The sequence below is a fragment of the Erythrolamprus reginae genome, chromosome 1 (assembly GCF_031021105.1).
Source record: "Erythrolamprus reginae isolate rEryReg1 chromosome 1, rEryReg1.hap1, whole genome shotgun sequence".
In the NCBI taxonomy this organism is placed as follows: domain Eukaryota; kingdom Metazoa; phylum Chordata; class Lepidosauria; order Squamata; family Dipsadidae; genus Erythrolamprus; species Erythrolamprus reginae.
Window position 1 is genome coordinate 55635760 of NC_091950.1, and position 27771 is coordinate 55663530.

A 27771-nucleotide genomic window follows, 5' to 3' on the forward strand; every position below is an offset into this window, starting at 1 on the left:
AGACAATTCATTTTCACTCAATGTGACCCAGCCAAGCCAAAAGATTGAACAACCATGCTTTTTAGATACTGGAACAACATCTCCTTCAGGCCAAGGATGTATAGTTAAGTATTGGCAGCATGTTGATGATATCAATCTCCAAGCTGCCAAATATCCTTTCCCAGGGGATTCCAATAGATGTTAAAAACAGGGAAGATAGGACTGACTCATAGTACCTCTCATATCAAGAGCTACAGGCCAACCTTTGTTCCACTAGAAGACATGATTTAATTTTCCACTCTGAGCAAAAAGTGAAATTATTAGAAAACAACCTCTCCTATCCCCAGCTCTTATAGCGAGTTCCATTTTGCTCAAAGAAATCATGTTTATCGAAAACTATTGAAGAGGCCCAATAAAACAAATAGGGACACACTATTCCTGTAATTGATTGAGAAAAAATATAGATACATATATAAAACAATCTACTACTAAATTAGTTTTCCTGATTTGAAGTTCTGCTTTATAATGTAGAATATATTCTGTTTACTGTGTTAATTGACTTCAACTTTGGGATTTTGTAAGATAAAAAATTAATTGGAAATGTTGATTGTATTTAAAGATAGTTGAATGCATCTAAATATACTAGTAATCAATTCTTTTGAGTCTATTCCTTTAAAATCAAGTTTTAGTTTTAAATTAATATTATATATAACTAGTCTAAATCTTGGTCAAAGGAAAAATGACAATGATAATCTTTTGCAGTTGAATTTTTTTCTTTTATTAAAAAATGTTTTAAAGTCTTTTAACAAGAGTTTTCTTCTGTTAAATGAACAGGAGCTTTGCAGTGATGTGATTACCATACACGCAGATATAATGGTGACAGAATGCAGTTCAGAAAATATATACACAGAGATCTCAGAAATTAATACAGTAAGTTGATTATAGTTAATCTGTACCACATTAATAATTTATTATTACATTTTAGAAAATAATTTATTTGGAAAAAATAGATCATAGAGAAAATTATTATAAGAAATGAGAATATAAATTAATTAGTAGCTATTATTTCAAAATTGCCTTTGTAAGTGAAACATTTTGTTATGTTGAATGGTTTATTGCTAAAATAGCTGTCTATTGTGTTTTTAGAAATTTTATATGCCATATGTCCATATTAAATTATGTAAATTTATTGTGAAAAATGTGGATTTACCACTTTGAATATTTATTTAAAAATAATTTATATTTTAATCTGAAATATAAAGGACTGTAAGACAAACAAAATAGTGTTTGTAATTATTTTATTTGTTGATTTATCACATATACAGATATGTAGATATGTGATAAATATATATTCTATAAAAAGTTCAAAGGAAGAGTCAAGTTTACTATAGTGCCGGATGTAACTTAAAATCATAATATGCAAGTGTAATGAAGTAAAGTTAATATCCTTATGGAAATCATTCTATCTCTGAAAAGAAGTACTATCTTATTTTCAAAGGTAAAATATTCCTAAAGCCATTTCTTAATATAATTGTATGCTTCCCTGTCTCTACTTGCAACATGGATTCAACTATGTTCTTATGGGTTGAGCAGTCAGTTCCAAGTCACAATCATAATCTATGGTTCAGAGTCCTGAATATAGGGCATAATTCTGCCCAGACCGCCACACTTAGTGTCCCCTTCTCTTTATACCTTTGATAAAACTTTGTATAACTAGAGCATGACATTATTGTAAGAAAATGAAAGATTCTCTTTTTTTCAAGGAGTATTTAAAACAAAATAATTCTTATAATGCTGCAAATTGACAGTGGGATAGAAACAGAAAGCATAGCAAAATTAAGTAAGGCTTGCCACTGTGTTTCTTTTCATTACTACCCTCTTTTAAACAATAAATAATAAAATTGCTTTAAAAGTTATAATGAAAAAAATGGATATGCTTCTGTAACCTATCTATTATGTTCTCTATTATAGGTAGTCCTCAACTTACGACCACAATTGAACCCAAAATTTCTGTTGCTAAATGAGTCATTTGTTAAGTGAGTTTGCTCCATTTTATGACCTTTTTTGCCACAGTTGTTAAGTGAATCACTGTACTTGTTAAGTTAGTAACACGGTTGGATCTGGCTTATCCATTGACTTTAATTGTCAGAAGTTTATAAAACGTAATTTATAAACACTGCAACTCATACATTTGAGTTAGTTGCCAAGCATCTGACTTTTGATCATGTAACTATGGGGATGCTGCAAGGGTCATAAGTGTGAAAAACAGCCATAAGTTCCCTTTTTCAGTACTATTGTAACTTCAGACAGTCATTAAATGAACTTTTGTAAGTTGAAGTCTACCTGTATATGCAACACATATATATATGCAGGTATCAAAATTATATTACTACTTAGCTTTTTTTTCTAATGTTTTTCAGAATAGTGTGCAAAATATGTAACAAAAAATGACTAGTTCATACAATTGGATATGGTCTCTAAATTATAAACAAAATCCATTAAGTCTGGAAAGTCAATGTAGCATAGGTGAATGAGCAATCTGTTTAAACCTCATCCTGATCACTAGCTCACTAAGGCTGAAATTCTGTTGCTCATTGGAGAGCATCCTATGCATAATACTTTTTGAATTTTTATATAAGAAGAGAGGCAGATAAAACCTTTGTGGGGTAGAATAGACTTTTGACAGCCTGAAATATTTGTGTCAAGATTAAAGTTAGAGTGATTTCCTAGATGTGCCACATCTCTTCAATGTGCCTCTTGAATGCTCCTGCACATTGGACCTAACAGTGTAATTCTTGTTTCCCCATTACTACTAATCAAAAAGAAAGAATTTTGTGCATAGTAAGTATAAGAAGGCGTTCAGTGATATTTCTGTTCTACTCAGCAAAATTTAATTTAATTTATTTGACTTTTGTTTTGTCCTATCCCATAGAACTCAGGGTGGCTTACAACAATAAAAAACAATAGACTGCAACAGCACAATGATAAAAAATAAGTAAAATATAACAATAATTATAAAACCCCAGTTATAACCCAACTAAAATAACCCCATATAAAAACCCTGAATCCAATCTAACAACAACATACATACAAGTCAAGCATAATTCGAGCATGTCAGATGTTAAGATTTATGGTCCCCGGGGTCTTAGCTTCCTAAGAGAGAACTATGAATGCCAAATTATAAGATTATAGATAGTAATTTAGAAAAAAAATCTAAATCTAAACCCCTTGAATTTCTTTGAATGTATTTTTACTTTGTACATAAAATGCAGATCAGTTCTCTGTTTTCTAAATGTTATTTTTAGAGATTTTATCAGTGCTCTTTACTGAAATAAAAAAGAACATTTTTTGAAATATGAAATAAGCAAGAAGTATCTTGTTTAATTTCAAATTAATGAGAAAGTGATTCATGTCCAGAAATGCTTAGAGTGCTAATATAAGAAAAGTTAAAATTTGTCGTCCTCCCCAAGATGGCTGCTGAATGGTGGGAATTTTTTCCTTTTCCTGTTGATGATATGCTGAGTTTGGTGCCAAAGCTGGCAGTGCTGCCTCCTGAATTTAAATGGGAGCACTTAGGAATCATCACTTTTTAATGGCTATGGACCCACCTGGGAAGGGGAATCTTGAAGATTGTGGGAGTGGTCAGAAAGTCATTGGGCAAATTCATCTTCCTTTCAGCAGTTTGTTTTCTAAGTATGCCTGGGTTTTAACTTAAAACTTTTTGAATGTATTGTTTCATTTTGCTTTTTGTCTTAAAGTTGACTGGCTGACTAAATGCTGATTTACTCTAAACTCCCAGACTTTTTCTATTGTTTTTCTTTTTGCTTTCTGATTTATATTGTTGTCTTGAATATATGGTAACAGAGCATGTTTTTAGATGGTAAAGTGCTTTTTCACTTCAATCTTTTGGAGTTTTCTATTTTAATTTTTTTGAATAAAATAATTTGATTTAAAAAATGAAACGAGAAGTTATACGTTAATATTTATCCATGTATTGTGAGACTGTTAGGATGGTATGAGTGAACTACCAATGTTCAGTTTAGCCTCAGTGTTGCTGTTGAATTGTCAATTTAAAAACAAAAATACAGAAGTAAAAGCAAATTTAAGTTAAGCTTAAATTTAAATAAACTTTGTTTAACCCTGCTGTTCTGTTCGAAAAAAGTTCCTAATGTTATGTTCCCGGATCACCCTGACCCGGACCGAAAACTCTTCATTTGCAGTGCTTATGTTTGGTCTTTTTGAAAGCTTTTTTCACCTGGAAACATGTTTGAACATTTCTGCACACAATGGAATGAAAATTGAACTGAAAAAATTAATCCTTATTGGTTTATTTTGCACATAAATGTGCCTCCCCCCCCCGTTTTTGTGAAAGTTTTTTCAATTTATGGATAGTTTTGCTTGCAAAATCCATTCTATTTTACTAAAGTTGGTGTGGGATTGGTAGCTTGAACATTTCTGCACACAATGATATGAAAATTGAACTGAGAAAATTAATCCTTATTGGTTTATTTTGCTCATAAATGGGCCCCCATGCTTATACTCAAATAGGCTTATACTCGAGTAGGCTTATACTCGAGTATAAAATGATATGGTCTTATATTCAAAAATAAACCAATAAGAATCATTTTTTTTCAGTTCATTTCTATTTTTCTTATGTTTAGGATTGTTCAATTTAGTATATCAAAACTTTTGAGTTTATTGATAATTTTGCCTGCAAAATGCATTCTATTTTACTATTCTATTTTGGTGTGGGATTGGTAGCTTGAACCTTTCTGAACATAATGATATGAAAATTAAACTGAAAAAATGATCCTTATTGGTTTATTTTGCTCATAAATGGGCCTCCATGCTTATACTCAAATAGGCTTATACTCGAGTAGGCTTATACTCGAGTATAAAACAATAAACCAATAAGAGTCATTTTTTTCAGTTCATTTATATTTTTCTTATGTTCAGGATTGTTCAATTTAGTATATCAAACCTTTTGGGGGAAAATTCCTTAGGGATTTGTAGCCTTAAAAAATATAAATTGACACGAAATTCAAAAAGGGTGGGGGGAGGGGCTTTTTGATCAAAATAAAAATATAAGTCTCAATTTTTCCAGTTCAATTTTCATATCATTATGTTCATAAATGTTCAAACTAGTTTTTCAGTGGAAAAAGTTTTCAAAAAGACCAAATTCAAGTACCTAAAAAAAATCATTTTGATCCGGGTCTATATGACCCGAACAGAGTAAATGTGACTTTTTTTTTGCCAAGAAAAAATTTTTTCCCCCACCCCCACAAATATTTTTTTGATGATCAGCATTGTTAAATTGAGTAAATGAATGCGTAAGATTTTAAAGAATATTTCGGATTTGGAGCATAAAAAAATAAAAAGTGAAAATTGTTGCAAGCAGCCAGGGGGGGGGAGGCCTTATTTCTGATGTTAAAAAAACAGTAAGAATCATTTTTTTCAGTTCCTTTATATTTTTCTTATATTCAGAAATGTTCAAGGTACCATTCCCACACCAACTCCAGTAAAATAGACTGCATTTTGCAAGCAAAACTATCCATAAATTGAAAAAACTTTCACAAAAACGGGGGGGAGGCACATTTATGGGCAAAATAAACCAATAAGGATTAATTTTTTCAGTTCAATTTTCATTCCATTGTGTGAAGAAATGTTCAGACTACTTTCCAAGTGAAAAAAGCTTTCAAAAAGACCAAACATAAGCACTGCAAATGAAGAGTTTTCGGTCCGGGTCAGGGTGACCCGGGAACATAACATTAGGGAGTTTTTTTTTTTCAGCAAGAAAGAAACCTCCCACCCCCCCAAAAAAATTCTCATAGAGAGAACCCCTGAAATGATGAAAAGTCATGAAATTTCAAGTTTCAGATATGCAGGGAAAATTTTTTACAGGGTCTCAAACCTTGATTTCGGGTCTCACAGACCCGAACAGAACAGCAGGGTTAAACTTAAATAAACTTAGAAAGATAAAGAAATAATATGAGTAGTTCTTAAAGACAACAATTGGGACTGGAACTACTGTCACTGAACAATGAATGTTACCAGATTGTATGACCATTTTGGCCATGGTCGTTAGGCAAAATCTAGCTTTCCCCATTGATTTCTTGCCAGAAACAGGCTGGGAAGTCGCAGGTGGCAATCAAGTGACCCTGAGACATTCCAACTCTTACAAGTACTTCCAGATTGCCAAGCACCTGAATTTTGATCAGGTGACCGCATGGATGCTGTGACAGTTGTAAGAGTGAGAACTGGTTGTAAGTCACTTTTTTCAGTGTCAGAATAGAATAGTATAGAATGAATAGAATAGAATAGAATTCTTTATTGGCCAAGTCTGATTGGACACACAAGGAATTTGTCTTTGGTGTATATGTTCTTAGTGTACATTAAAGAAAAGAAAAGTTCATCAAGAATCATAAGCTACAACACTTAATGATAGTCCAGGTACAAATAAGCAATTAAATCATTTAGGAACCAGTCAATATAAGTTGTAAGGATGCAAGCAACAAAGTTACAGTCATACAGTCATTTGTGGGAGGAGATGGGTGATGGGAACGATGAGAAGATTAATAGTGCAGAATGTGAGGGGTCTAAATATTTTCACAGTCCTCTTGACTCGTTCAAGTCTTTAGCCACTCTTTAGTATAACCAATAGAATGCTCTCACTTAGGCCATTTTTTGGACTTGTCGTTGGTTCTTTCACTTTAATTGTTTTCTGTATTACAATCCATGTTATTTCAGTAGTTTTAATATTTCTACATCAGACAAAATTTGTTTCACCTTTTCATCTTGTAAATTATTCTCTCAAAGCATTCCCTTTTACATCTGTCATTTCTTAACAACTTTTGGAAATAATCTAGCCATAGCAGCAGACATTGTTGTTATTGTGCCTGTTAATTTCTGATTCCATTCTTCAATAATCTGCAATATTTTGTATATTATATTTTGTGTCATATTGTAAAATGCAAAACCAAAGGGAAAATTTTCTTTTCTACCTGAAATCTTTAATCCACTTTAATGTCCAGTTTTTGAAATCACAAAGACTTGAATTTCTGTTATTGCTTTTGATAGATAAAAGAGGTTTTTAAGACCAGTCTATTCACTGGTTCTTCCATTTCTGCCATGAACATTGTCTCAACTCATTCAGAGATGTTCTAGTTCACAATTGTTCCCCCTGAAGTCATTGAATTGTTAATTTTAACCTGACCGATGAGAATCTGACTAATCCCAGTATAGTCATAATTATTGTAATATAGTATAATTTAGTTTAAATCAGTTCAGGTTTTAGTTTTAGTCTGGGGCTTGCCTGTTTCTTTATCCTGCTTTTTGAAGTATAGACTCAGCATGCTGCTAAAAGCATTTTTGCTTTTCTTTTTCTATTTTTGGTTTTGACCTAAATACAGGGTATACACTTCTTTTTCTACTTATTGGAAGAATGCTACTCAGCCAGGGTGGTAATATATATAGATATATAGATATTTGTTTCTTGTGAATCTATGTTTGTATCAGTTTTAATTTTTAAAACTTTTAAATATTTTTCTATACATGTGCATAAATGATTAATAAATAGTTGTAATGTTGTTGTATTCTCTTCCATAATAGTAATCTGTGCAGAAAAATGCTATGAAAAGAAACACTGGATGAATGAATGAAAAGCCCTGCTTTTCCACCCCTCAACATGGCAGGATTACAACTCATGACCCCAGCTTCCTCTCCAATGGGTCCCTTTTTTGGACTACCATGGCAACAAGAAGCAATTCATGATAATATTTACACACCAAGAAAATATCAGGTACTGTATTTGTTTATTTGGTTCAATTTGTGTACTGCCCAACACCCTAAGTATTAAGTGTAATGCTAATACTATATACAATGAAAATATGTTTGTGTCTTAAATTTCTGCACTTCAGAGAGACTGCAGTTCAGTCCAATTGTATTGTTCTGATGTTGATTCATTCTCTCTGAGTGCCCAATAGGGGCCAGATAATTTGAGGATGGCAATTTAATAAGAATGTCTAATAGCCGAAAGGGAGTCTTCCAAAACTTGGGTGTAACTAAGAACTGAGATTACATGATTCATTAACAAACACACAAATACTCTGGTATCTAAAACCATGGTCTAGAAATAATGTTTCTTAAGGTGTGGCCCTAGGACTCCTGAGGTGATAAAGGCCGATACAGCCAAGAGTAAAGCTTCCTGTTCCAGAAATGGCTGGAAATAGAGGACAAGGTGTAATTGTTTTAAACCCTCCGTATCATAACCTGCAATGGCTTTGCAAGCAGGACTCTGAATCCAGAAAAATTCCCCATAATGCTGAATCATTGTATTTCAAGTTATCTTGATTAGTGTGAAATCTGAAGGAAAAAAAATAAAAAAATAAAAATGTTTGTTTTAGGTGGAACTCCTGGAAGCAGCTCTAGATCACAATACTATTGTCTGTTTGAACACTGGCTCAGGGAAGACTTTTATTGCAGTGCTACTCATTAAAGAACTTTCTTATCAGATCCGGGAAGACTTCAACAAAAAAGGAAAAAGAACAGTATTTTTGGTTAATTCTGGTATGGATTTAATGTAATTTAATCAACAAGGAGAACATTTTTAATTTTAAAATATGGATAGACTGGAGTTTTAAAACAAGAATATGATTTATTATTATTATTTGGTTAATAGGCAAGATGAAATTTAAACTGTATGGCCGTGTGTGTTGAGTATCATTCTGTGAGAAATAATCAAATTTAACTGAAAAGTGTCTACTTTTTGTAGACTTAATATGGATGTTTCTAATATGTTTTAAGGGAGCCAGTTTGATGTAGTGGTTAAAGCATCAGGCTAGAAATCAGAAGACTATGAATTCTAGTCCACCTAAGACACAAAATCAGCTGGGTGATCTTGGGCCAATTACTTTCTTTCAGCCCTAGGAAGAAGGCAGTGACAAACCACTTTTGAAAATAAACCTTGGCAAGAAACAGCAGGGACTTGTCCAGTTAGTCTGCAAGAATCAGGCCATTGAACAGATAAATAAAATGAATGTATACTTGGAAGTATATGTCACAGTGTTTGTTTTACTATCCCTAATATGTTTTTCCCCTCTATAAAGCAAACCAAGTTACTCAGCAAGTATCAACTGTTAAGACACATTCAGATCTCAAAGTAGGAGAGTATTCAAGTTTGGAAATAACAGAAGTATGGACAAAGGAAAGATGGAACCAGGAATTTGCAAAGTATCAGGTAAAATATCTTTATATTTTTATACTATAAATTTGACACCATGATTAATTTTATCTAGTAAAAAATTGTGTGTTATTTCAATAAAACATAACATAAATGTCATAAATGTTCTTTGAATATGGGTAGAATAGAATTAGGAAAGGTATGAGAACCGGCAATATTAAATATAGTCTTACCCATTTATGTGGGATATACAGTCAAAGTCTGTAGCTTACTCTGTTGTGTAATGTTATATGAAAAATATTAATTTTTTAATTATTTATTGATTTGATTTGTATGCCGCCCCTCTTCGTGGACTCAGGGCGGCTAACAACAGTGATAAAAACAGCATGTAATAATCCAATACTAAAACAACTAAAAAACCCTTATTATAAAACCAAACATACATACAAACATACCATGCATAAATTGTAGAGGCCTAGGGGGAAAGAATATCTCAGTTCCCCCATGCCTGACGGCAGAGGTGGGTTTTAAGGAGTTTACGAAAGGCAAGGAGGGGAGGGGCAATTCTAATCTCTGGGGGAGTTGGTTCCAGAGGGCAGGGGCTGCCACAGAGAAGGCTGTTCCCCTTCTCTTTATTTAATATCTAAATAAAAATTACTTTGATAATTTTTTGATACTTTGATAATTACTTTGATAACTAGTGGTTCTCTGGATTGCTCTTATATAAACAGAAGCAAGGGTCTGGATTTCAATGATGAGGAATATGACTCCCTGAAGTCTGTTAGAATGCCAGTGTAGTGTAGTCCTTAAGAGCTAGAAAGTAGGTTTTAGTCCTACCTTAGGCACAGTTTTTTAAGAAGAAAGAAGTTGGTTTAAACGTACAACTTTAGGTATTGTTGCCCTTAATCTGTATTTCTCTGAATCTATCTCAATTAGATGTTACAGCAAAAATGGCTTCAGGTTTTAAAATTTAAGGTCTAGTGTTTTTTATAACAGAATTTTAAAATTGTAGAATGGCAATCTCTATTTTGTTTCCTTGGCTTTCTTTAATAGGAATGAGGACTATAGAACAGCTCTACAAATATTGTTTAATTTGAAAAAGAGGATGCTATTATTCAATTTGAGCAGTCTTTGTATAGGATTACAATGCATTTAACCTCGTGAAGCCAGAAGTTTAAATAAAAGGCCAAATTCTGTGTTAGACTGTTTTTATGTAGAAATAACTAAATGTTCAATTTTAAATTGAAATTGAGTAACCTTTAGCTCTTTCCATAGCAATAATCTTATTTTTGTCTTACATTTTTTCAGGTTCTGGTTATGACCTGTCAAATCGCTTTGAATGTTTTAAAAAATGAACATTTAGCCCTCTCAAACATTAATCTCCTTATTTTTGATGAGTGCCATCTTGCAATCCAGGATCATCCTTATAGAGAAATTATGAAGGTATATTACTCAGCTAGGTATTGAACACTTAATCTTCAATTTTCGGTGTACATCATTTAGGAAAAGTATTTATAAGATGTGCAGCACCACAAATAATCTGAAAAGATCCTTTGAAGCAGTCAGAATGCAGGTAGTCCTTGACTCATAGTCGCTGTAGAGACCAGAAAGTCAAACACCCACATGAGCAAACTACATATTCTGACTTTTTTTTGTTATTAAGCAAATAACTAGTTATTAAGTGAATGTACACAATTGTTAAGAGAACCTAAGAGCAAGCCTATTTTTCTGAAATAATAATAATAATAATAATAATTATTATTATTATTATTATTATTATTATTATTATTATTATTTATTAGATTTGTATGCCGCCCCTCTCCGAGGACTCGGAGCAGCTCACAACAATAAAACATCATACACAAATCCAAAAGGTGTTATTTTGCCAGAAACTGCATCAAGAGTCTAAAGGGCAGTCTGTTGACTAGATGGTGGTGATAGTAGAGATTTTATAATAGCCAGAAGTATTTTATGGACCCATCTTAACTTTAAATAGCTGTTATGTGACTGGTTCTAGGTTCCTAACTATATAAAAGTTCATAGTCTTCCCTTCACTTGATTTTGTGATTGTTTGTACAGCAGTCATTAAGCAAATCAGTCATTAGGTGAATCTGGCAATTAAGTGAATGTTGCAGTCATTAAGGAAACCATTCACTATGGGGCATTTTTGCAGAAAACTAAAAGTTAACATCAATTTTAGTCAAGGGTTAATATAATTTAGGGTTAATATAGATGGAATATATAGCTAGAGATATATTTTTTGTCAAGGAGATTTATTTTGTTGATTTATACTTAGTAAATTATATTTGCAAGCTTTATTAAAATTATCTATTTGGAGAATATGATCTTTCACTGCCAAATGTTAAATAAAAAGATGTAAGGAATATACTTAAGTAATTAAAATACTGAAGAATCTATAAAATCATTTGTAGAATTTTAAAATTCCAGCACAATAATAATAAGACTTCTACCTTTCAGATTGTACAATGGAATAAAACAACTATTATTTTAATGCAGTTTCATAAGGAAAGGGGGTGTGTGAGTTCACCTGTGGAACGGATACAAAGCCATTACAATATTCTAACTTCAGATTGATTGTGTATGCCAAAATTGCTGTTTTAATATCAGCACAATATTAAACATAAAACCTAGCTCTATGTGTAAACAGTAAATCAGCTCCCCACCACCACCACCACATTGCTCTAGCATTCTTTTTCATATTGAAAAAGAGCTATAGAATTTCACAGTTCGGTATTGAATCCTTTCTTAGCCTATCCTTGTATTTGAATGCACCCTTGGATTTCCTTCTGATTTATTTTCAGCTTTGTGAGAGTTCTCCATCCTGTCCTCGAATCTTGGGATTAACTGCTTCCATTTTAAATGGAAAATGCGATCCAGCAGAGTTAGAGGAGAAGATTCAGAAACTGGAGAAAATTTTAAAGAGCAGTGCTGAAACAGCAACTGATTTAGTAGTTTTGGACAGGTATCTTACCATGTATTTGACTGAATGTTGAATGTCATTCATGAACATTTATAAGAAAATGATGAAGTGATTGTATATATCTAAAATGTTAGCATTTTGGTTTTGATTATTTTTAATAGAATTTTTAATCTCTTTTGATAGTGTCAACTTGCGTATCGTATCTTCACTGTCATAGTTTTTAAATAACATGCAATGTCTTAATTATCAATCTTGCATTTATTAATTCTCAACAGTTATAAACAATTTTTTATAAACAATTTTTTTTGTTTTTTCATGAAAAAGATATACTTCTCAGCCATGTGAGATTGTGGTGGATTGCGGACCATACTCTGACAAAAGCGGGCTCTATGAAAGACTGTTAACAGAGCTGGATGATGCGCTTAGCTTTCTGAATGATTGCAACATAACTGTACATTGTAGAGAGAGAGATTCTATCTTAATTTCAAAACAGGTATAGACAATTTATGTATCATATTATTAAAATTGCTTTAGTATATTTTAAGTCATAATATCACATAAAGTTTCACCCTCATAAATGTTTCTTGATTTATTCAACATGATATTTATATTAATAGCTAATTAGTTTAGGAAGTTAAGATAAACTCTCTGTTAAAAATGTATAAGAATTGTACTTAAGATTTAGTTAGAGACAAGTTGCAGAATTCTCTCCTAATGTTTTACTAGACATGGTTTACAAACAACAATATGAAATGTATAATTTTGGTGTTAAATTTAAAAAAAATACTTTGGATTCTCTTGTTTTTAAATTGTTGTAAAACCTGTTACTTCTCAGGCTAGCTTATATGCATATATTACATATCGTATTTTTCACAGACACACCTTTCCCCCTCTAAAAGTGGATGAAAATTTAGGTTTGTCTTATAGACTGAATATGGGTATATTTGGACGCCAGAACCCTCTGCATGTGTTTTTGCCCGCCCAAGCTCCCAGAAGCACTCTGCAGTGTTCTGCATGGCCTGTTTTCACCAAAAACAAGCTCATATTTGGCCTGCGGAGTGCTTCTGGGGAGCTGGGGTGGGGTGGGGTGAAAACCCAATGCACTGAGAGCTTGGTGAAAACATGCTTGGTTTTGGCGAATAAGGGCCATACAGAGCACTGCAGAGGACTTCGGGGGGCTGGAGAGAGGGAAACAACATATGGAGGCCAAAACTTTTTTTTTTTCTTGTTTTCTTCCTGTAAATTTAGGTGCATCTTATAGTCTGGTGCATCTTGTATAATTAGTCTGGTGGTTAAAATGCCAGATTAGAAGCTAGGAGACTCTGAGTTCTAAGCTTGTTCTCCGTACTGAAGGAGCGGGTCCAGCAGTCACATGGGTTGCTCATGTCCAATCCGGTGGAACTGAGCCTAGTATTAAAAAAGCTTGCCGGATCCGCCCCTTCCCCAGAATTCGCTCAGTTCGCATATCCTGCGGTTGTATTGTGATAGCTCGTTCAACATTCTAACACCTTCCCTTCGTTCCTTTTCTTCAAAAGTAGTAAGATTTGTTTTATCATTATTATTTACTTGCACCAATAGCGCCAGCCGTTTGCGGCTCGGCTTTTTTCCTTTGGAGAAGTTGCGGTTTCGTTTCCCCCCGGCGGTTTTGCCGGTTACGATTCCTGCGGCCGCTTGTGGATTCTTCTAATCCTTTGGCCTGGAGGTCCTGGTGCAAGTATTAATCTATTGAATTATTGATTATTTATTGTATACAATATATTTAAGGGCTTAAGAAATACCTCCTGCGGAGTGAGACGCCTTCTAGTCTCCTGGACTTAGTCGATCGCTTCCCCTTTAAGAAATTTACGGGGCGATTTTTTCGGCGCGAAGGCCTTCGCGCCCTTTTTAAATCTAGGCCTCTCGTGTTGGCCTCCTGCCAGCCGCGTAGGCCTCAGTCCACCGCGTGGATCCCGGAGCGGGCCTTGGGGGTCCCAGGCTAAATTCTCCACCGGCTAAGCCTCCAACCAGAGTGCCTTGGTTTACTTAATTATAAAGTTTAGGGAGGCTGGCCCCGCTGGATTTGGGGGCACGAACTCTGGGTTTGCCCAGATTGTCCTCAAGTTTCAGCAGCTTCGAGGCCTCGAAGCAGGATCCATTCCTCTTGGGAAGTCCTTGAAATTCTTCTCCTTATTATTAAGTTATTGGCTCAGCCTTGTCTTCTGTTAATTGTCAGACTATGGCTACTTTTCCCAAGAGAGGCACAACTAAAGGTCCCAGAGAGGCCAGGCCTACAGGCGATGAGATTACTAGTATCCCCCAGGCCTCTTCCTCCTCTTCTCCAGGGGCCCGCCCCTCGACCAAGGTCACCAGGGCCGAGAAGAGAAGGGACCTAGCCCTACAAAAAATCCATGACAAATCAGCAAAACGTTTGAAAGTGCAGGCCCAAGTAATCAGTAGTCAAGACCCACCAGAGGCTTCTAGTCTTCCTCCTTCTGGGGTCCCTGTGTTATCTCTGGATGAGCCAAACCTAGACAGACCCCAACCTAACCTATGGGGCATAGGTCCAGAGGAACCAGATATTATTGAAGATTCCCCCCAGCCAGGATCCTCCCAGGCCTTTAGGGATTCTTCTGCCATTTCTGCTGATATTTCCAGCTTACCTCCTGAGTTCCAGTCTATTTTTGCTGTGTTGTCCAAAGCCATTGATGCCAAACTCTCCACCATCAATGAGCTTCCCTTACCTCTTCCTCCTTCTCGCTCCTCCCGCCCCTTGGGTTCTCCCCCAGCGGTCAGAGCTCCTATGCAGGATGATTCAGATTCCTCCCAGGATGAATATGAGGATATAGAGGATGATGAGGATGCTTTTCAAGGCCTATCAGATGATGAGGAATCCCAAATAAAGGTTCCTCCTCCAATTACTATTTTTCCTTCTCAATTATTCAAATCTCTCCTCCTCAAAGCTAGAATTTCTACGGGATTAGCGGCCCAGGAGAAACAAGCCTCCACTTCCACTGATCCCCCGGAGGAGAATTTACCTTACTTCACAGAGGAACAGGAGGATAACGAGGTAATTCCTATGCCTAAGTTGTTTAAAGATGCTTTACTCAAACAGTGGGAATTTCCAGCCTCTGGCCTTAATCCCTCCACCAAGGACAGAAAGTTGTACAAACTTTCCTCTTCCTATGAAGAGCTTCTATCCTTTCCCAAACCGGATGAACCTGTCAAGATTCTTCACTCGGCAGCGGCTGTGCCAGGCGAGGCGGAGGAAGTCCTCCGCCCAGAGGACAAGCGCATTGAGCAAATGCTCAAAAGAGGATTCACCGCTGATTCCTGGGCCACTAAAAGCTCTGCAGCGGCTTCCTTTTTCTCCAGAGCCATGCTGCTGTGGCTTCGCCAACTTCAACAGCATATTCCTCCCGATGACTTGAGAGGTCAACAAGACTTCAACAAGGTCTTTGCAGCTGCCCAGTACGTGGCTGATGCCACCTTGCAATCTACTAGATTTTCTGCTAAGTCTATTGCAGCTTCTACTACGGCAAGAAGACTCCTATGGATTCGCCCTTGGCAAGCGGGAGTTCGCCAAAAGTGGCAGTTATCCCAGGGTCCCTTAAAGCGCGACCTTCTCTTCGGTGATCTTCTGGATCCACTCCTCACGGAAACCACGGACAAGAAGAAAGTTTTGGGTCCAACCACAAAAAAGGCTACCAAAACGCAGTCCTTTCGTCGCCCAGGGCGCCAGCAAGATCAAGCGGCTTCCTACCAGAGATCTCCAGGTCAGTATTCCCCCCGCTTTCGTTCCCAAGGTAGGAACTCCAGGGGTAGAGGGTTTCGCTTCCAAAGGGGAGCTTCCTCTAACAGGGCTTCAAAAAAACCTAGATGGTAATCTTACCTCTATTCCCATAGGGGGTCGCCTAGCTCATTTCGCCTCTAATTGGCGTCTCACCTCCAAGGACCCTTGGGTCATTGACACTGTTCAAACAGGCCTTCTTTTAGAATTTATTTCTCCTCCCCCTAAACGTTTTATTTCCTGCCCTTCTCCCAGGTCATCCTCAGATTGTAACCGTATGGAGGAGGCCATTTCTCATCTATTGTCCATCAGAGCCATTCAACCGGTCCCTTCCGGTCAGAAGGGCCTAGGTTTTTACTCCATCCTATTTATGGTTCCAAAGTCCTCCGGAGGTTGGAGAGCTATTTTGGATTTAAAGAAACTAAATTTATTCATCAAATATAGGAAGTTTAAGATGCACTCCTTGTCTTCTATTTTGGCCGCCATTCACTCGGGAGATTTCATGGTCTCCTTAGACCTCACTGAGGCCTACCTTCACATTCCTATAGCCAAATGCCACAGAAAATTTTTACGTTTTTCCTTTCAAGGCAGGCATTTCCAGTATAGGGCGATGCCATTTGGCCTTTCCTCGGCCCCTCGGGTCTTTACAAAGCTCTTGGGGTCCCTGGCGGCCTATATCCGGGCGTTTCCCATCCACATTTTATGTTATCTTGATGATATTTTGATTCATGGGAACTCCCTAGAGAAAGTGAAAACAGACCTTTCTGTCACCATGTCAGTCCTTCAGGACCATGGATTTTCCATCAACTTTGATAAAAGCCACCTCCAACCTTCCACATCCATTTCTCACCTGGGATCCATTATTGATTCAGAATCCTCCCAGGTTTTTCTCTCTCCCGAGAGAAAACTCAGTATAGTGGAGTTAATTTCTAGCATTTTATCTAATTCTTCAGTTTCCATAGTCACTCTATCTTCCCTTTTGGGGAAGATGGTGTCATGCATAGGCATCATTCCCTGGGCTCGCCTTCATGCTAGGGAACTCCAGTGGCTCCTGTTACCTTTTCAGAGATCAGGGCACAGCAACTCAAATCGACGCATTGTCATCCCACTGAGTGTTCGCAGATCCTTCAAGTGGTGGAAGTCTCCGGCCATGGACAGAGGATCCCCGTTCAGGTGCCCGGATCAATTTGTCATCACCACAGATGCCAGTCTATCGGGATGGGGCGCCCACGCCCAGGGGATGATAGCCCAGGGCACGTGGTCCCCGGAGGAAGCTTCCAGGCCAATCAATTGGCTAGAGTTAAGAGCCGTTTCCCTGGCTCTGAAGCTTTTCTCTCCTCGCATTCCCAACCGGCACGTTCTCATTCTCACCGACAACATTGCCACGAAAAGCCATATTTGCAGACAGGGGGGCACGAGATCCAAGGCTCTCATGAGGGAGGCCCTCAAGCTGGGCCTTTGGGCGGAAAAACATCTCCAGTCGCTCCTAGCCGATCACATCTCGGGGAGTCTCAACGTCCAGGCGGATTGGCTATCCCGGGCAACGATAGACCCAGGAGAGTGGAACCTCCATCAAGACCTGTTCCATCAAATCACCCTCAGATTCGGCCTACCAATCCTGGATCTCTTCGCGACCAATGCGAACGCCCAACTCCCTCGCTTCTATTCCAGATTTCCATCCCCGGGAGCGGAAGCAATCAATGCCCTCCGGAGTCCATGGCCTCCAGGCCTACTCTACGCATTTCCTCCAATTCCAATCCTCCCGGACGTGATTCACAAGGTCCTCACCGAGAGGGCCCGAGTAATCCTAATCGCCCCTCACTGGCCCCGCCGGCCCTGGTTCGCGGATCTCCAACAGCTGTCCGTCCAGGACCCTTGGCGACTCCCCGTTTCGGGGGATATGCTGCGGCAGGGGGCCTCTTTCCATCCAGACCCGGAGTGGTTCCACCTCACCGCCTGGCTGTTATCAGGAGAGATTTAGAACTGCGTGGTCATGACCCCGATTCAGTGGAGGTCATTTTAAAGGCCAGAAGGGGTTCGACCAATCGAATCTACGACCACACGTGGTCCAAGTTTCACCAGTGGTGTCTACAGGAAGGTCTCTCCCCTCTGTGCATCCCCATACACAGAATAATTTCCTTCCTTATGCAAGGCTTCCATAAAGGACTTTCCACCAGCACCCTCCGGCGTCATCTGGCAGCCATTTCATCTGTCCTAGGGGGTCCCCGCAGACAGCCTCTCCGATCCTTCCCTGAAGTTCAGGAATTCCTCAAGGGCATAGCCAACCTCAGACCTTCCAAGGTCCACAGGTACCCATCCTGGGATTTGCCACGGGTTCTCCATTCCCTCACGCAGGCACCATACGAACCCCTAAAATCGGCGTCCCTCAGGTACCTATCCTTTAAGGTAGCATTCCTGGTGGCTATTACCTCTGCCCGACGCATTTCGGAGCTGGCTGCCCTCTCAATCAGGCAGGACCTTTGTCAATTCCATCAGGACAAGGTAGTCTTGCGACTGGACCCCACCTTCTTACCCAAGGTCAGTTCCATGTTCCACAGATCTCAGGATATTGTCCTACCTTCCTTCTGCCTCCAACGAGACCATCCCTTGGCAATTAGATGGCACACCCTGGATCTCACCAGAGCGCTGAGAATCTATATCCAACGCACAGGACCCTTTCGGAGGTCAGAAGCACTTTTTGTAGCCTATCATCCCAGAGTCATGGGGGCCAAAGTGTCTTCAACAGTAATAGGCCGTTGGATCAGAGGGACTATATCTAAGGCCTATGAGTCGGCCTCCCTCTCAGTTCCAAGGAACATCACAGCGCATTCCACCAGGAGCGCAGCCACCTCGGCCGCTTGGGCGACTCAAGCCCCGTTGGAGGAGGTCTGCAAAGCAGCCACTTGGGCCTCGCCAAATTCCTTCATCAGGCACTACAAGATTGATTCTTACGCTTCAGCGGACGCTGCCTTCGGCAGAAGGGTACTCCAATCCGTTATCTCACACGATAGCAAGCTAATCCCACCCTAGGGACCATCTATTGGGTATGTCCCATGTGACTGCTGGACCCGCTCCTTCAGTACGGAGAATAGGCGTTGATTGCTTACCTGAACGCCTCTTCTCGTACGGTGAGCGGGTACAGCAGTCACTTCCCGCCCTTGTATGTGTCTTCTTTACCTTTCTATATCTTTCTTCCTCTAACAATGAGAGTTGAACACTACAGAGCTTCACAACTGAGCCTAGTCTATGGATTCGCGAATTCTGGGGAAGGGGCGGATCCGGCAAGCTTTTTTAATACTAGGCTCAGTTCCACCGGATTGGACATGAGCAACCCATGTGACTGCTGTACCCGCTCACCGTACGAGAAGAGGCGTTCAGGTAAGCAATCAACGCCTATTTTAGGCAAAAGCCAGCTGGTGAATGTAGTTCAAAACATGAGGCTCAGGTGAAAAGCCAGTCAGTCAATTCCTGTCAGAACCAATGAATTGGAGTATAAGACACACCTTAGTTTTGGCGAGGAAAACAAGGGGGGGGAAATTCTGCTTCACAGCAAACAGCAGAGATGATATACAGTATACTGTTTGCTGTGTATTCCTGTGCATTTGTGCCTGACCCATATAGAAATAGCAAAGAATTTGAGAAATGTATATTATGGCAGTATATTAATGCCAGAAAGTTTGTTTAAATGTAGTCACCACTAACGTCTACCAATTATTTAAATAGATCTACTTCAAATATGATTAAGTCAAGGTTTACCTCAGCTGCCTTATCTTAATACTAAAATAGGACACTGTTACATTTCAGACCATACTTGTACTGATTCTGTTAAAATTGGTGTGGCTTTCTGGAAGTATAGTTATTCTCTGCTATTTTAAAGAAGATGCAATGCCACTGGGTCTCTTCAGATCAAGTATTTATTTCAAAAAGCTTCATTTTGTTGTCTAGAACATTTATAAAACAGTTTAAAAAAATAAGTCTAATAATTGGGACTAGGCGGCATAGAAGTATAAATAAATAAATAAATTCTCATGCCTGATTTTTTTCACAGATGTCACCCAAGACAACTTATTGCGTAATTATTTGGGGCTCGGAGCTGGGGCAGAATAAGGTCCCTTCCCACTATGTTATTCTGTTATTTTATATTTCAATTAATATCATTATCCTCTTATAAATCCAGATAGACCATCATGCCTACTCCTCCTTCTTATACATTCTTCTTAAAAGAAACAAAAATCCCTTATACAACTTTTTCCTAATTAGGAAAAAAAATTCCCTTCTTTCCCTTACCTTCTTTTTTATTAAAAGAAATTAATAATAAACCAAAACCAAAATCTATTACTATTAAAATTAAAACAACCAGCAAAACCAAAAACACAACTATTAATAAATCCATGCTTTAAAATCTTCATTTCTTAAATATTGATCATAGTATTATAGTAATCTAATAATACTATGAAAATCTATCTGAACACTAATGCATCAATTAATATATTTCCATATTTACTTTTCTATAACTTCATTCAATATCTCCAAGCTCAATTAATTTTCAGGCACTTAGCATTTACTATTATTAACTTTCATCAATCTTCTACATTTCCAAGTATATTTTAAATTCATAATGCAAAGTCATAAAATCATACCTGTATGATACATGTCATAAACCCCTTATTTATCATATGTATATTCCATTAATTTTACCTGTGTAATTCTATATAATTCTAAAATTCTAATCCAATTTTACAAATTAATACATTTTTGGTGGTGGGAGAGGTCTATCACTCTCTCACACACACACACACACGTACACAGAGAGAGAGAGATTTGCTATGGAGAGTAAAACTTCTGGATAAGGAAGGGCAAGGTTCTTTAGTTCGTATCTCTTGAATTGCTTTACCCTAGGACCTCTGGAGATTTATTTATTTTTCTCCTGCCTTGATTTTGAGTCAGGTCAAGGCCACATACAGTAGAGTCTGGATTATCCGACATTTTCAGCTATCCGACTATCAGCCCGTCCATTTATATTGGATAATTGAGACTCTACTGTATTGACTCCTTTCATCCAGTTCAGCAGAAGATAGACATCTGCCTCACCCTCCCAGCAAATTGCCTACTTCCAGCTAGTTTCAGTTTAGCATGTAGCCTGCCTCCCTGCAGCTTTAAATCAGTTGAGGGTTGGGAAGCTGATAATTAGTTGCTTGGCTTAGCAGGCTCTGTTCTGTTTGCTGCAAGGTAGTAAATTGCTGGGAGGCAGAGGCCAAAGAGTGGATGTGGCTAAGTGGGACTATTCAGTGTTTAAGATGCACTCAAGTTTTCACCCTCTTGGGGGTAAAAAAAGGTGTAACTTATATTCCGAAAAATATGGAATTATATCTATTTAAGTGAACTATGACAACACAGTTCCCTTAAACCTGCAGGAATCCAAATGAGGAGGACAAAGGTAATTGTTTGGTATTTATCAATCAGTTTTGTATTCATACATTCTAAATCCATTCAGTACCCCAGTATTGTGATATATTTATCCTCATTTTTTCTTGTATATTTATTCTTTATTGTAGTATCTATACTAGGTTGAAAAATGATGTTAAAGCTCTGATGTGAGTCATATTTGATTTATATTAGTAATAATTTATTCAGTTTCAACCTCATGAGAAATGAATAGGCAGATATACTCATTACTGATATCCTTTTGAATTCTTATGAAATTAATTACTGATTAAACTAATAACAGAATATACGCAAATATATTTTTTGTGCTATATTGAATTAATACATTTTTGTTTGATTACAGATACTGTCAGACTGCCGGGCAGTGTTGCTTGTTCTGGGACCGTGGTGTGCAGACAAAGTAGCTGGGATGATGGTGAGAGAGCTACAGAAGTACATTAAGCATGAGCAAGAGGAGCTGCACAGGAAATTTTTATTGTTTACAGATACTTTCCTAAGGAAAATTCATGCACTCTGTGAAGAGCACTTCTCACCTGCCTCACTTGACCTGAAATTTGTAACCCCAAAAGTAATAAAACTGCTTGAAATCTTGCGTAAATATAAACCCTATGAACGGCAACAATTTGAAAGTGTTGAATGGTATAATAATAGGAATCAAGATAATTATGTATCTTGGAGTGATTCTGAGGATGATGATGAGGATGAAGAAATAGAAGAGAAAGAGAAGACAGAGACTAACTTTCCTTCTCCGTTTACCAATATTTTATGTGGAATTATTTTTGTGGAACGAAGATATACTGCAGTCGTTTTAAACAGGTATATCTCTTTAATAAAACAAAAAGTATTGAATGTAGCAAAAGGGCATAGTATTAATCTGGAATAACTATTCAGCTATTCAATAATACAGACACTAATTTAGAAAAAGATACATAGACACAGGAATTTTTTAAAAAAAAACATTTTAAAATGTTTTAAAATTTTATTTAGTGATATGTATCCCTATTTTGATATATTCCTACACTGAAGAAACTAAAAAATTGAAATTAAATTTTTAAAAATCTCCATTGGGCAGAAATCTACAATTCCTGCTAATTTCTCTTCAGCATAGTAATTCTGGTTTCCAGTTGTCTATGGATCATTTTGTTCATTATTATCAAAAAACACCACGGTCTTGTATTTGAAATGCCTAACAGCTTCAAGGCAACTAGCAAAAAACCAAGAGACTAAAGTCTAGCCCCACCTTATATATGAAAGCTGGCCAGTGACATAAGACCAGTTACTTGGCCCAGATCACCTTGCTGGGTGGTGGTTGTAGGGAAAATAGGAGAAAGGAATATTAAACATGTTTGCTGTCTTGAATTATTTAATCATATTATTTAATATAATTAATCATAACAATATAATATAATTAAAATTAAACTAAAGCAAATTAATATAATTTAATAAGAAAGGCAGGATAAAAATAAACTATGATGATCTCTCCTATGTTCTACATTCCTATAAAGGATTGTTCTGTTTCATATTCAAGTTCACTATGTTATTTCTTTGGCTGAGACAAATAAATTGCTATAATGAATATTTTTCTTTTCTGCTCTCTTCTATAGTCTGCCTTGTGGCTCAGCCAATATGCATTTTCTCAAAAGCAAAATAATTAATTAGATAGTTATATATATTACTCTATTGGTTTCACATGAAAGAAACGACTAGGAGGCTTGGAAAAACTGACTACCTGTAACAGTATAAGCCTGTTTCATAATTAAAAAAACATCCTAAAGGAAATTCCAAAGAGAACCAATTAAGACTATCTAGTCAAAAAAGAATGGTAGACAAGGAAGAAATCAAATGAACTGAATATAGCAGGGCTGCATGGTTCATGCAGAATCCTCATCAACTTGAGAATAATTTTATAATAAAAAAAGTTTTGACTATCAAATGCCTAATTTAATTTTTGTTTTAATTTCAACTTAAGTTTTATATTTATTTTTCTAAAATTCTTCTGGCCAAAACAAATTTATGTTTTCCTTGATTCTTGATTAAACCCAGTTATTGTGAATTACATGAAATTGTTATTAATATCTGTATTTCAGGCAAAAAATATAAAAATTTTAAAGATTTCTTATGTAAAAATTACCTAATTTGGGGAAAGTCATTTAGTTTGTGTGCATATGCCTATGAACATCTGTAGGAATTTGCGTGTATTTTTACTGTTCACTATGCAACAAATCAGAAAAAATAAATTCTTGAAAGGTGTCAGATAGATTCCTATTTCCTATAATTTTTTAAATCTAAAAATTAAAACTTCAGTAGATTTTTAGGAAGATTTAAACATATATGAACCATAGGTTTTTATATTAACTATGTTTCACATGTAAGATATATGGAAAATATGTTCAACATGTAAGATATGAAAGACATGTAAAACATTATCAGTAGACTTGATTTTAAATAATTTTAAAAGAATGAATGCAACCTTTATATATATCCTGGTAAGAAAATCAATTACCATATCTCTATTTTCTCAAAAATTCTTTATTTTTTTCAACTTTATGCATCTTCCAAAATATGTGTAATATATTTAGGTTGATAAAAGAAGCTGGCAAACAAGACCCAGAGCTGGCTTACATCAGCAGCAATTTTATAACTGGACATGGCATTGGAAAAAATCAGCCCCGTAGCAAACAGATGGAAATAGAATTCCGAAAGCAGGAAGAGGTAACTTTAATGAAAATAATTGTATATAAATGTGCTGTATTTTCTTGCATTAGAACCGTTCATTAAAAATTGCCCATCTTGAATGTTGTGAACATCATTACATAAAAGGGATGTACTTAAAGCTTCTGAAATAAATTGTATATTTTAAAAAATAGAAAAGTAAGACCAAGCGTTTATACCTTCTTTAATTATAGCATTTGACTTAACATTAACAATTAATATTAACAATTAAGATTGTTGTTGGAAATATTGTAGTATAAATCAAATATTTTAGCAAGTATTCTCCTCTGTTCTGTAATCCAATTTGCTGTTTCTATAAATCAGTGTAAATATCCTCTTCCCACAATTTGTGGATTGTGCACCAACCATACAATCCATATTGGTACTTGATTTAGCTTCAGGACGGTTTGGAACTATCTTCCCTTTCTGATTTCATCCTGACAAGCTCATCGACTACGGTTAGGAGTATCTATGTGTATGTGTACGCACATCTGTGCATGTAGTAGACATGGCTCTTTTATCTCAATTTTCTATTCTTGACAGATCCAGATGAAATTTGCAGATAAAACTTTCTCTTACTGAGATCAAGCCTGACAATTTCAGTTATTGAGATGAGGTTTTATACTCTTACATTTTTAATGGTCAAGATGAGATATAGAATAGAAATCTGTAAAATAATTCAGGAGAGTTTTGACATTTGTGATTGATTTTTTTCCTTTACATCATTGTTTCTTTTGTGGGGGTATATTATACATTTAAAATATTCTATTTTCAATTGTCCCTAAGCAAATACAGTGATCCCTCGATTATCGCGGGGGTTATGTTCCAAGACCTCCCGCGATAATCGATTTTCCGTGGTATAGTGGTGCGGAAGTAAAAACACCATCTGCGCATGCGCGCCCTTTTTCCATGGCCGCGCATGCGCAGATGGTGGAGCCGGGGAGCGACGAAAGTGCAACTAATATTAGATAAACATCTATTTAAATAAATAAAATAAACATCCCGCCCGCCTGCCGCTCGTCTGTTCGCCCGCCTGCCGCTCGTCCGTTCGCCCGCCCGCCACTCGTCCTTTCGCCTGCCCGCCGCTCGCCGCTCGTCCTTTCGCACGAGAGAGGGAAAGTGAGAAAAAGAGAGAGAGAGAGAGAGGGAGAGATAGAGAAAGAGAGAGAAGGAAAAAAAAGAAAGAGATGAGAAAGGAAGGAAGAGAGTGAGAGAGAGGAAGAAAGAGAGAGAGAGAAGAGTGGAAGGAAGAGAGAGAGAAATAGAAAAAAGGGGAGAAAAAAAGAGAAATGAGAAAATGATTGAAGCAGAGAATGACAGGAAAGAAAGAGAAAGAGACAGAAGTGACTTGGTGATGACGTATGACGTCATCGGGTGGGAAAAACCGTGGTATAGCAAAAAAACCATGGAGTATTTTTTAATTAATGTTTTTTGAAAAACCGTGGTGTAGCGTTTCGCGAAAATCGAGACCGCGAAAATCGAGGGATCACTGTAGTCTATAAAATCTTATTTTTTTTCCAATTTGCATCCAACTTGAATGGATTATGGCTGTGGAGCTCTTTCAAAGGGACTTGACAATTCAACATTTTTCTAACAAGCATCCATCTGAAGACATTCACACACACACACACACACACACAGAGTTTTTCTCATAATTCTGCTGCTGAGAAGGAGAAGAATCAGAATACCAATGTGTCATAGTATCAGAGTTGAACTGGGGAGAACTAGGTGTTGAAATGGTCTGGTGATAGAACACAACATCAATAAAACTTTGATTAACTATAGGATCTACACCTATAATTCTCCTCCTCTTCTCCAGTGTTTTCATTATTCAGAGAGGTTAGGCAGAAATCTATTCCATGTTGAATAATTATCGTAGGACTCAAGTCCTCCAGTGCTAAATGGAGTACCAGAAATGTTCCAATTCAATTCATTTTACATGAGTTCTGTTTTGGTTCATATATCTTCTATTTATCCAAATAATTAACTCATTCGTTTTAACTTCATTTTATAATAAAATGTAGCTACCAGACTGATATTTTAGTCCAGAAAATGTAGATAGCTTTAACTCTACCAGCTAGGCAAATGCATCAATCTGCTTTTGTACCTGGATTGTGCTTTTAAAAGGACTGTAATAATGAAACTTGGTGGTTGTGTTTCATTATGTAACTATAGCTGTTTTATGATTTTTTTTTACTTTTAAGCATCAGCTTTAAGAATTTTTAAACCATTAAACTTGATTGTTAAGTGTCCGTTTGAATGAGATTTACATGCTATGTTATAAAATATACTAAACTTATTTGCTTTTTTATTACTTTAGATATTCTTAATTGCGAGTTCACTTTATTTTAAATTTAAGCATCTTAGAACTATATTGGCTGCAGCATTTTTTAATTATTATTTTACTGCTTCTGGTAAAATTATTTTTGCTCATTTTGTTGCATTTTGCTGGAAAATGGAAATAATTAATATTTTAGTACTAACTTATATGAATGAGTATGAACAAATATGAAGTTTGAAATAATCATATTTCTGTAACCAACTTTTTCATATACAGTTAAATAAGTTCAGAATTGCCATAATTAACAACATTATTATTAATGCCAAAAACGTCCTGTACAGTTCTTTAAATGAGCTTGTTTAAATAAACTAGAAATGTATTTTAGTGTTTGGTACATTTTATCTTTCAAATGAAGCAAATGACAATAAGTAAAAGAACCAATGGGTAATTCTTAGTTCATAGATGCGAATGTAGCGCTAGTCTGCTACTCATTAAAGCTGCCAGGAAATCTCAGGAAAAGAGACAGCTTGTGCTTGAAACACCTTTTTGGAATTAAAACTGCACTTTGATCAAATTATAGGAATGCTTTCTCTGTCTTCGGTGACAAGAAAATCTGGAGAGTCCTGGGCTTACATTTTAGAATACTGTATATTGAATTTTAGGGAAGTGACAAATAAGTGAATTCTACACAAGTGTTTTTAAGATAATAGAGCATAAATTGGGGAACGAAATTAAAAACTCATATTAAGATGTAAACTAAAGAATTTATAATTTTTCCTAAAATTAACTTTCTCTAAAATTATAACATGTTATATTTGTATTTCTATAACATTTTATTCCTTTTTAAATAATTTAACTGAGAAAGAAAATTAAAATAATTTTTAAAAGCTATAATTTTTATTCCAAATCATTGGACTATAAGTAGAGTTCTGCAAGTATATCAATATATTTTTGTGAAGATAATGGCTTTATAGCAAATGGTCTTACAAATATGTTTTCTCGGTTCCTTTATAGGTTCTTAGAAAATTTCGAGCACATGAAACCAACTTGCTAATTGCAACTAGTATTGTAGAAGAGGGTGTTGACATACCAAAATGCAACTTGGTGGTTCGTTTTGATTTGCCCACAGAATATCGTTCCTATGTGCAATCCAAAGGAAGAGCCAGGGCACCAATCTCAAACTACATTATGTTAGCTGATTCCGACAAAATTAAATGTTTTGAAGAAGATCTTAAAACATACAAAGCGATTGAGAAGGTATGTGACAAAGAAGTCCATGTAGGTCACTGAATCATAATAGAATTAATGGGGGTGTTTATTTATTTATTTGTACAAGCCTTATCCTTTTTCACTTCCAAATACCAGAATGGAAAAATTAGAAACAAAAACCAGTTGATACAATTAGAACAAACAGCTTGATGCAAGGTAATACGATCTCAATCACCCCCAAATTCTTTTTAAAAAGCTGC

General features: G+C 36.4%; 1 protein-coding gene across 3 annotated transcripts in view; it reads left to right on the forward strand.

Moving 5' to 3' along the window:
• DICER1 (dicer 1, ribonuclease III) overlaps window positions 1-27771 on the forward strand; it is a 62842-nt gene that overhangs the window by 7588 nt on the left and 27483 nt on the right. For 2 of the 3 annotated variants that reach the window (XM_070752868.1, XM_070752886.1), the window contains exons 2-12: window positions 814-909; window positions 1951-2015; window positions 7588-7777; window positions 8382-8544; window positions 9084-9214; window positions 10466-10600; window positions 11980-12140; window positions 12423-12591; window positions 21653-22125; window positions 23889-24021; window positions 27317-27559. In XM_070752868.1, coding sequence (XP_070608969.1) covers window positions 7634-7777; window positions 8382-8544; window positions 9084-9214; window positions 10466-10600; window positions 11980-12140; window positions 12423-12591; window positions 21653-22125; window positions 23889-24021; window positions 27317-27559 — 1752 coding nt within the window. In that variant the 5' untranslated portion in view covers window positions 814-909; window positions 1951-2015; window positions 7588-7633. Of the gene's footprint in view, window positions 1-813; window positions 910-1950; window positions 2016-7587; window positions 7778-8381; window positions 8545-9083; window positions 9215-10465; window positions 10601-11979; window positions 12141-12422; window positions 12592-21652; window positions 22126-23888; window positions 24022-27316; window positions 27560-27771 lie in introns of those variants that run through there. The other variant, XM_070752878.1, reaches the window with a different exon arrangement.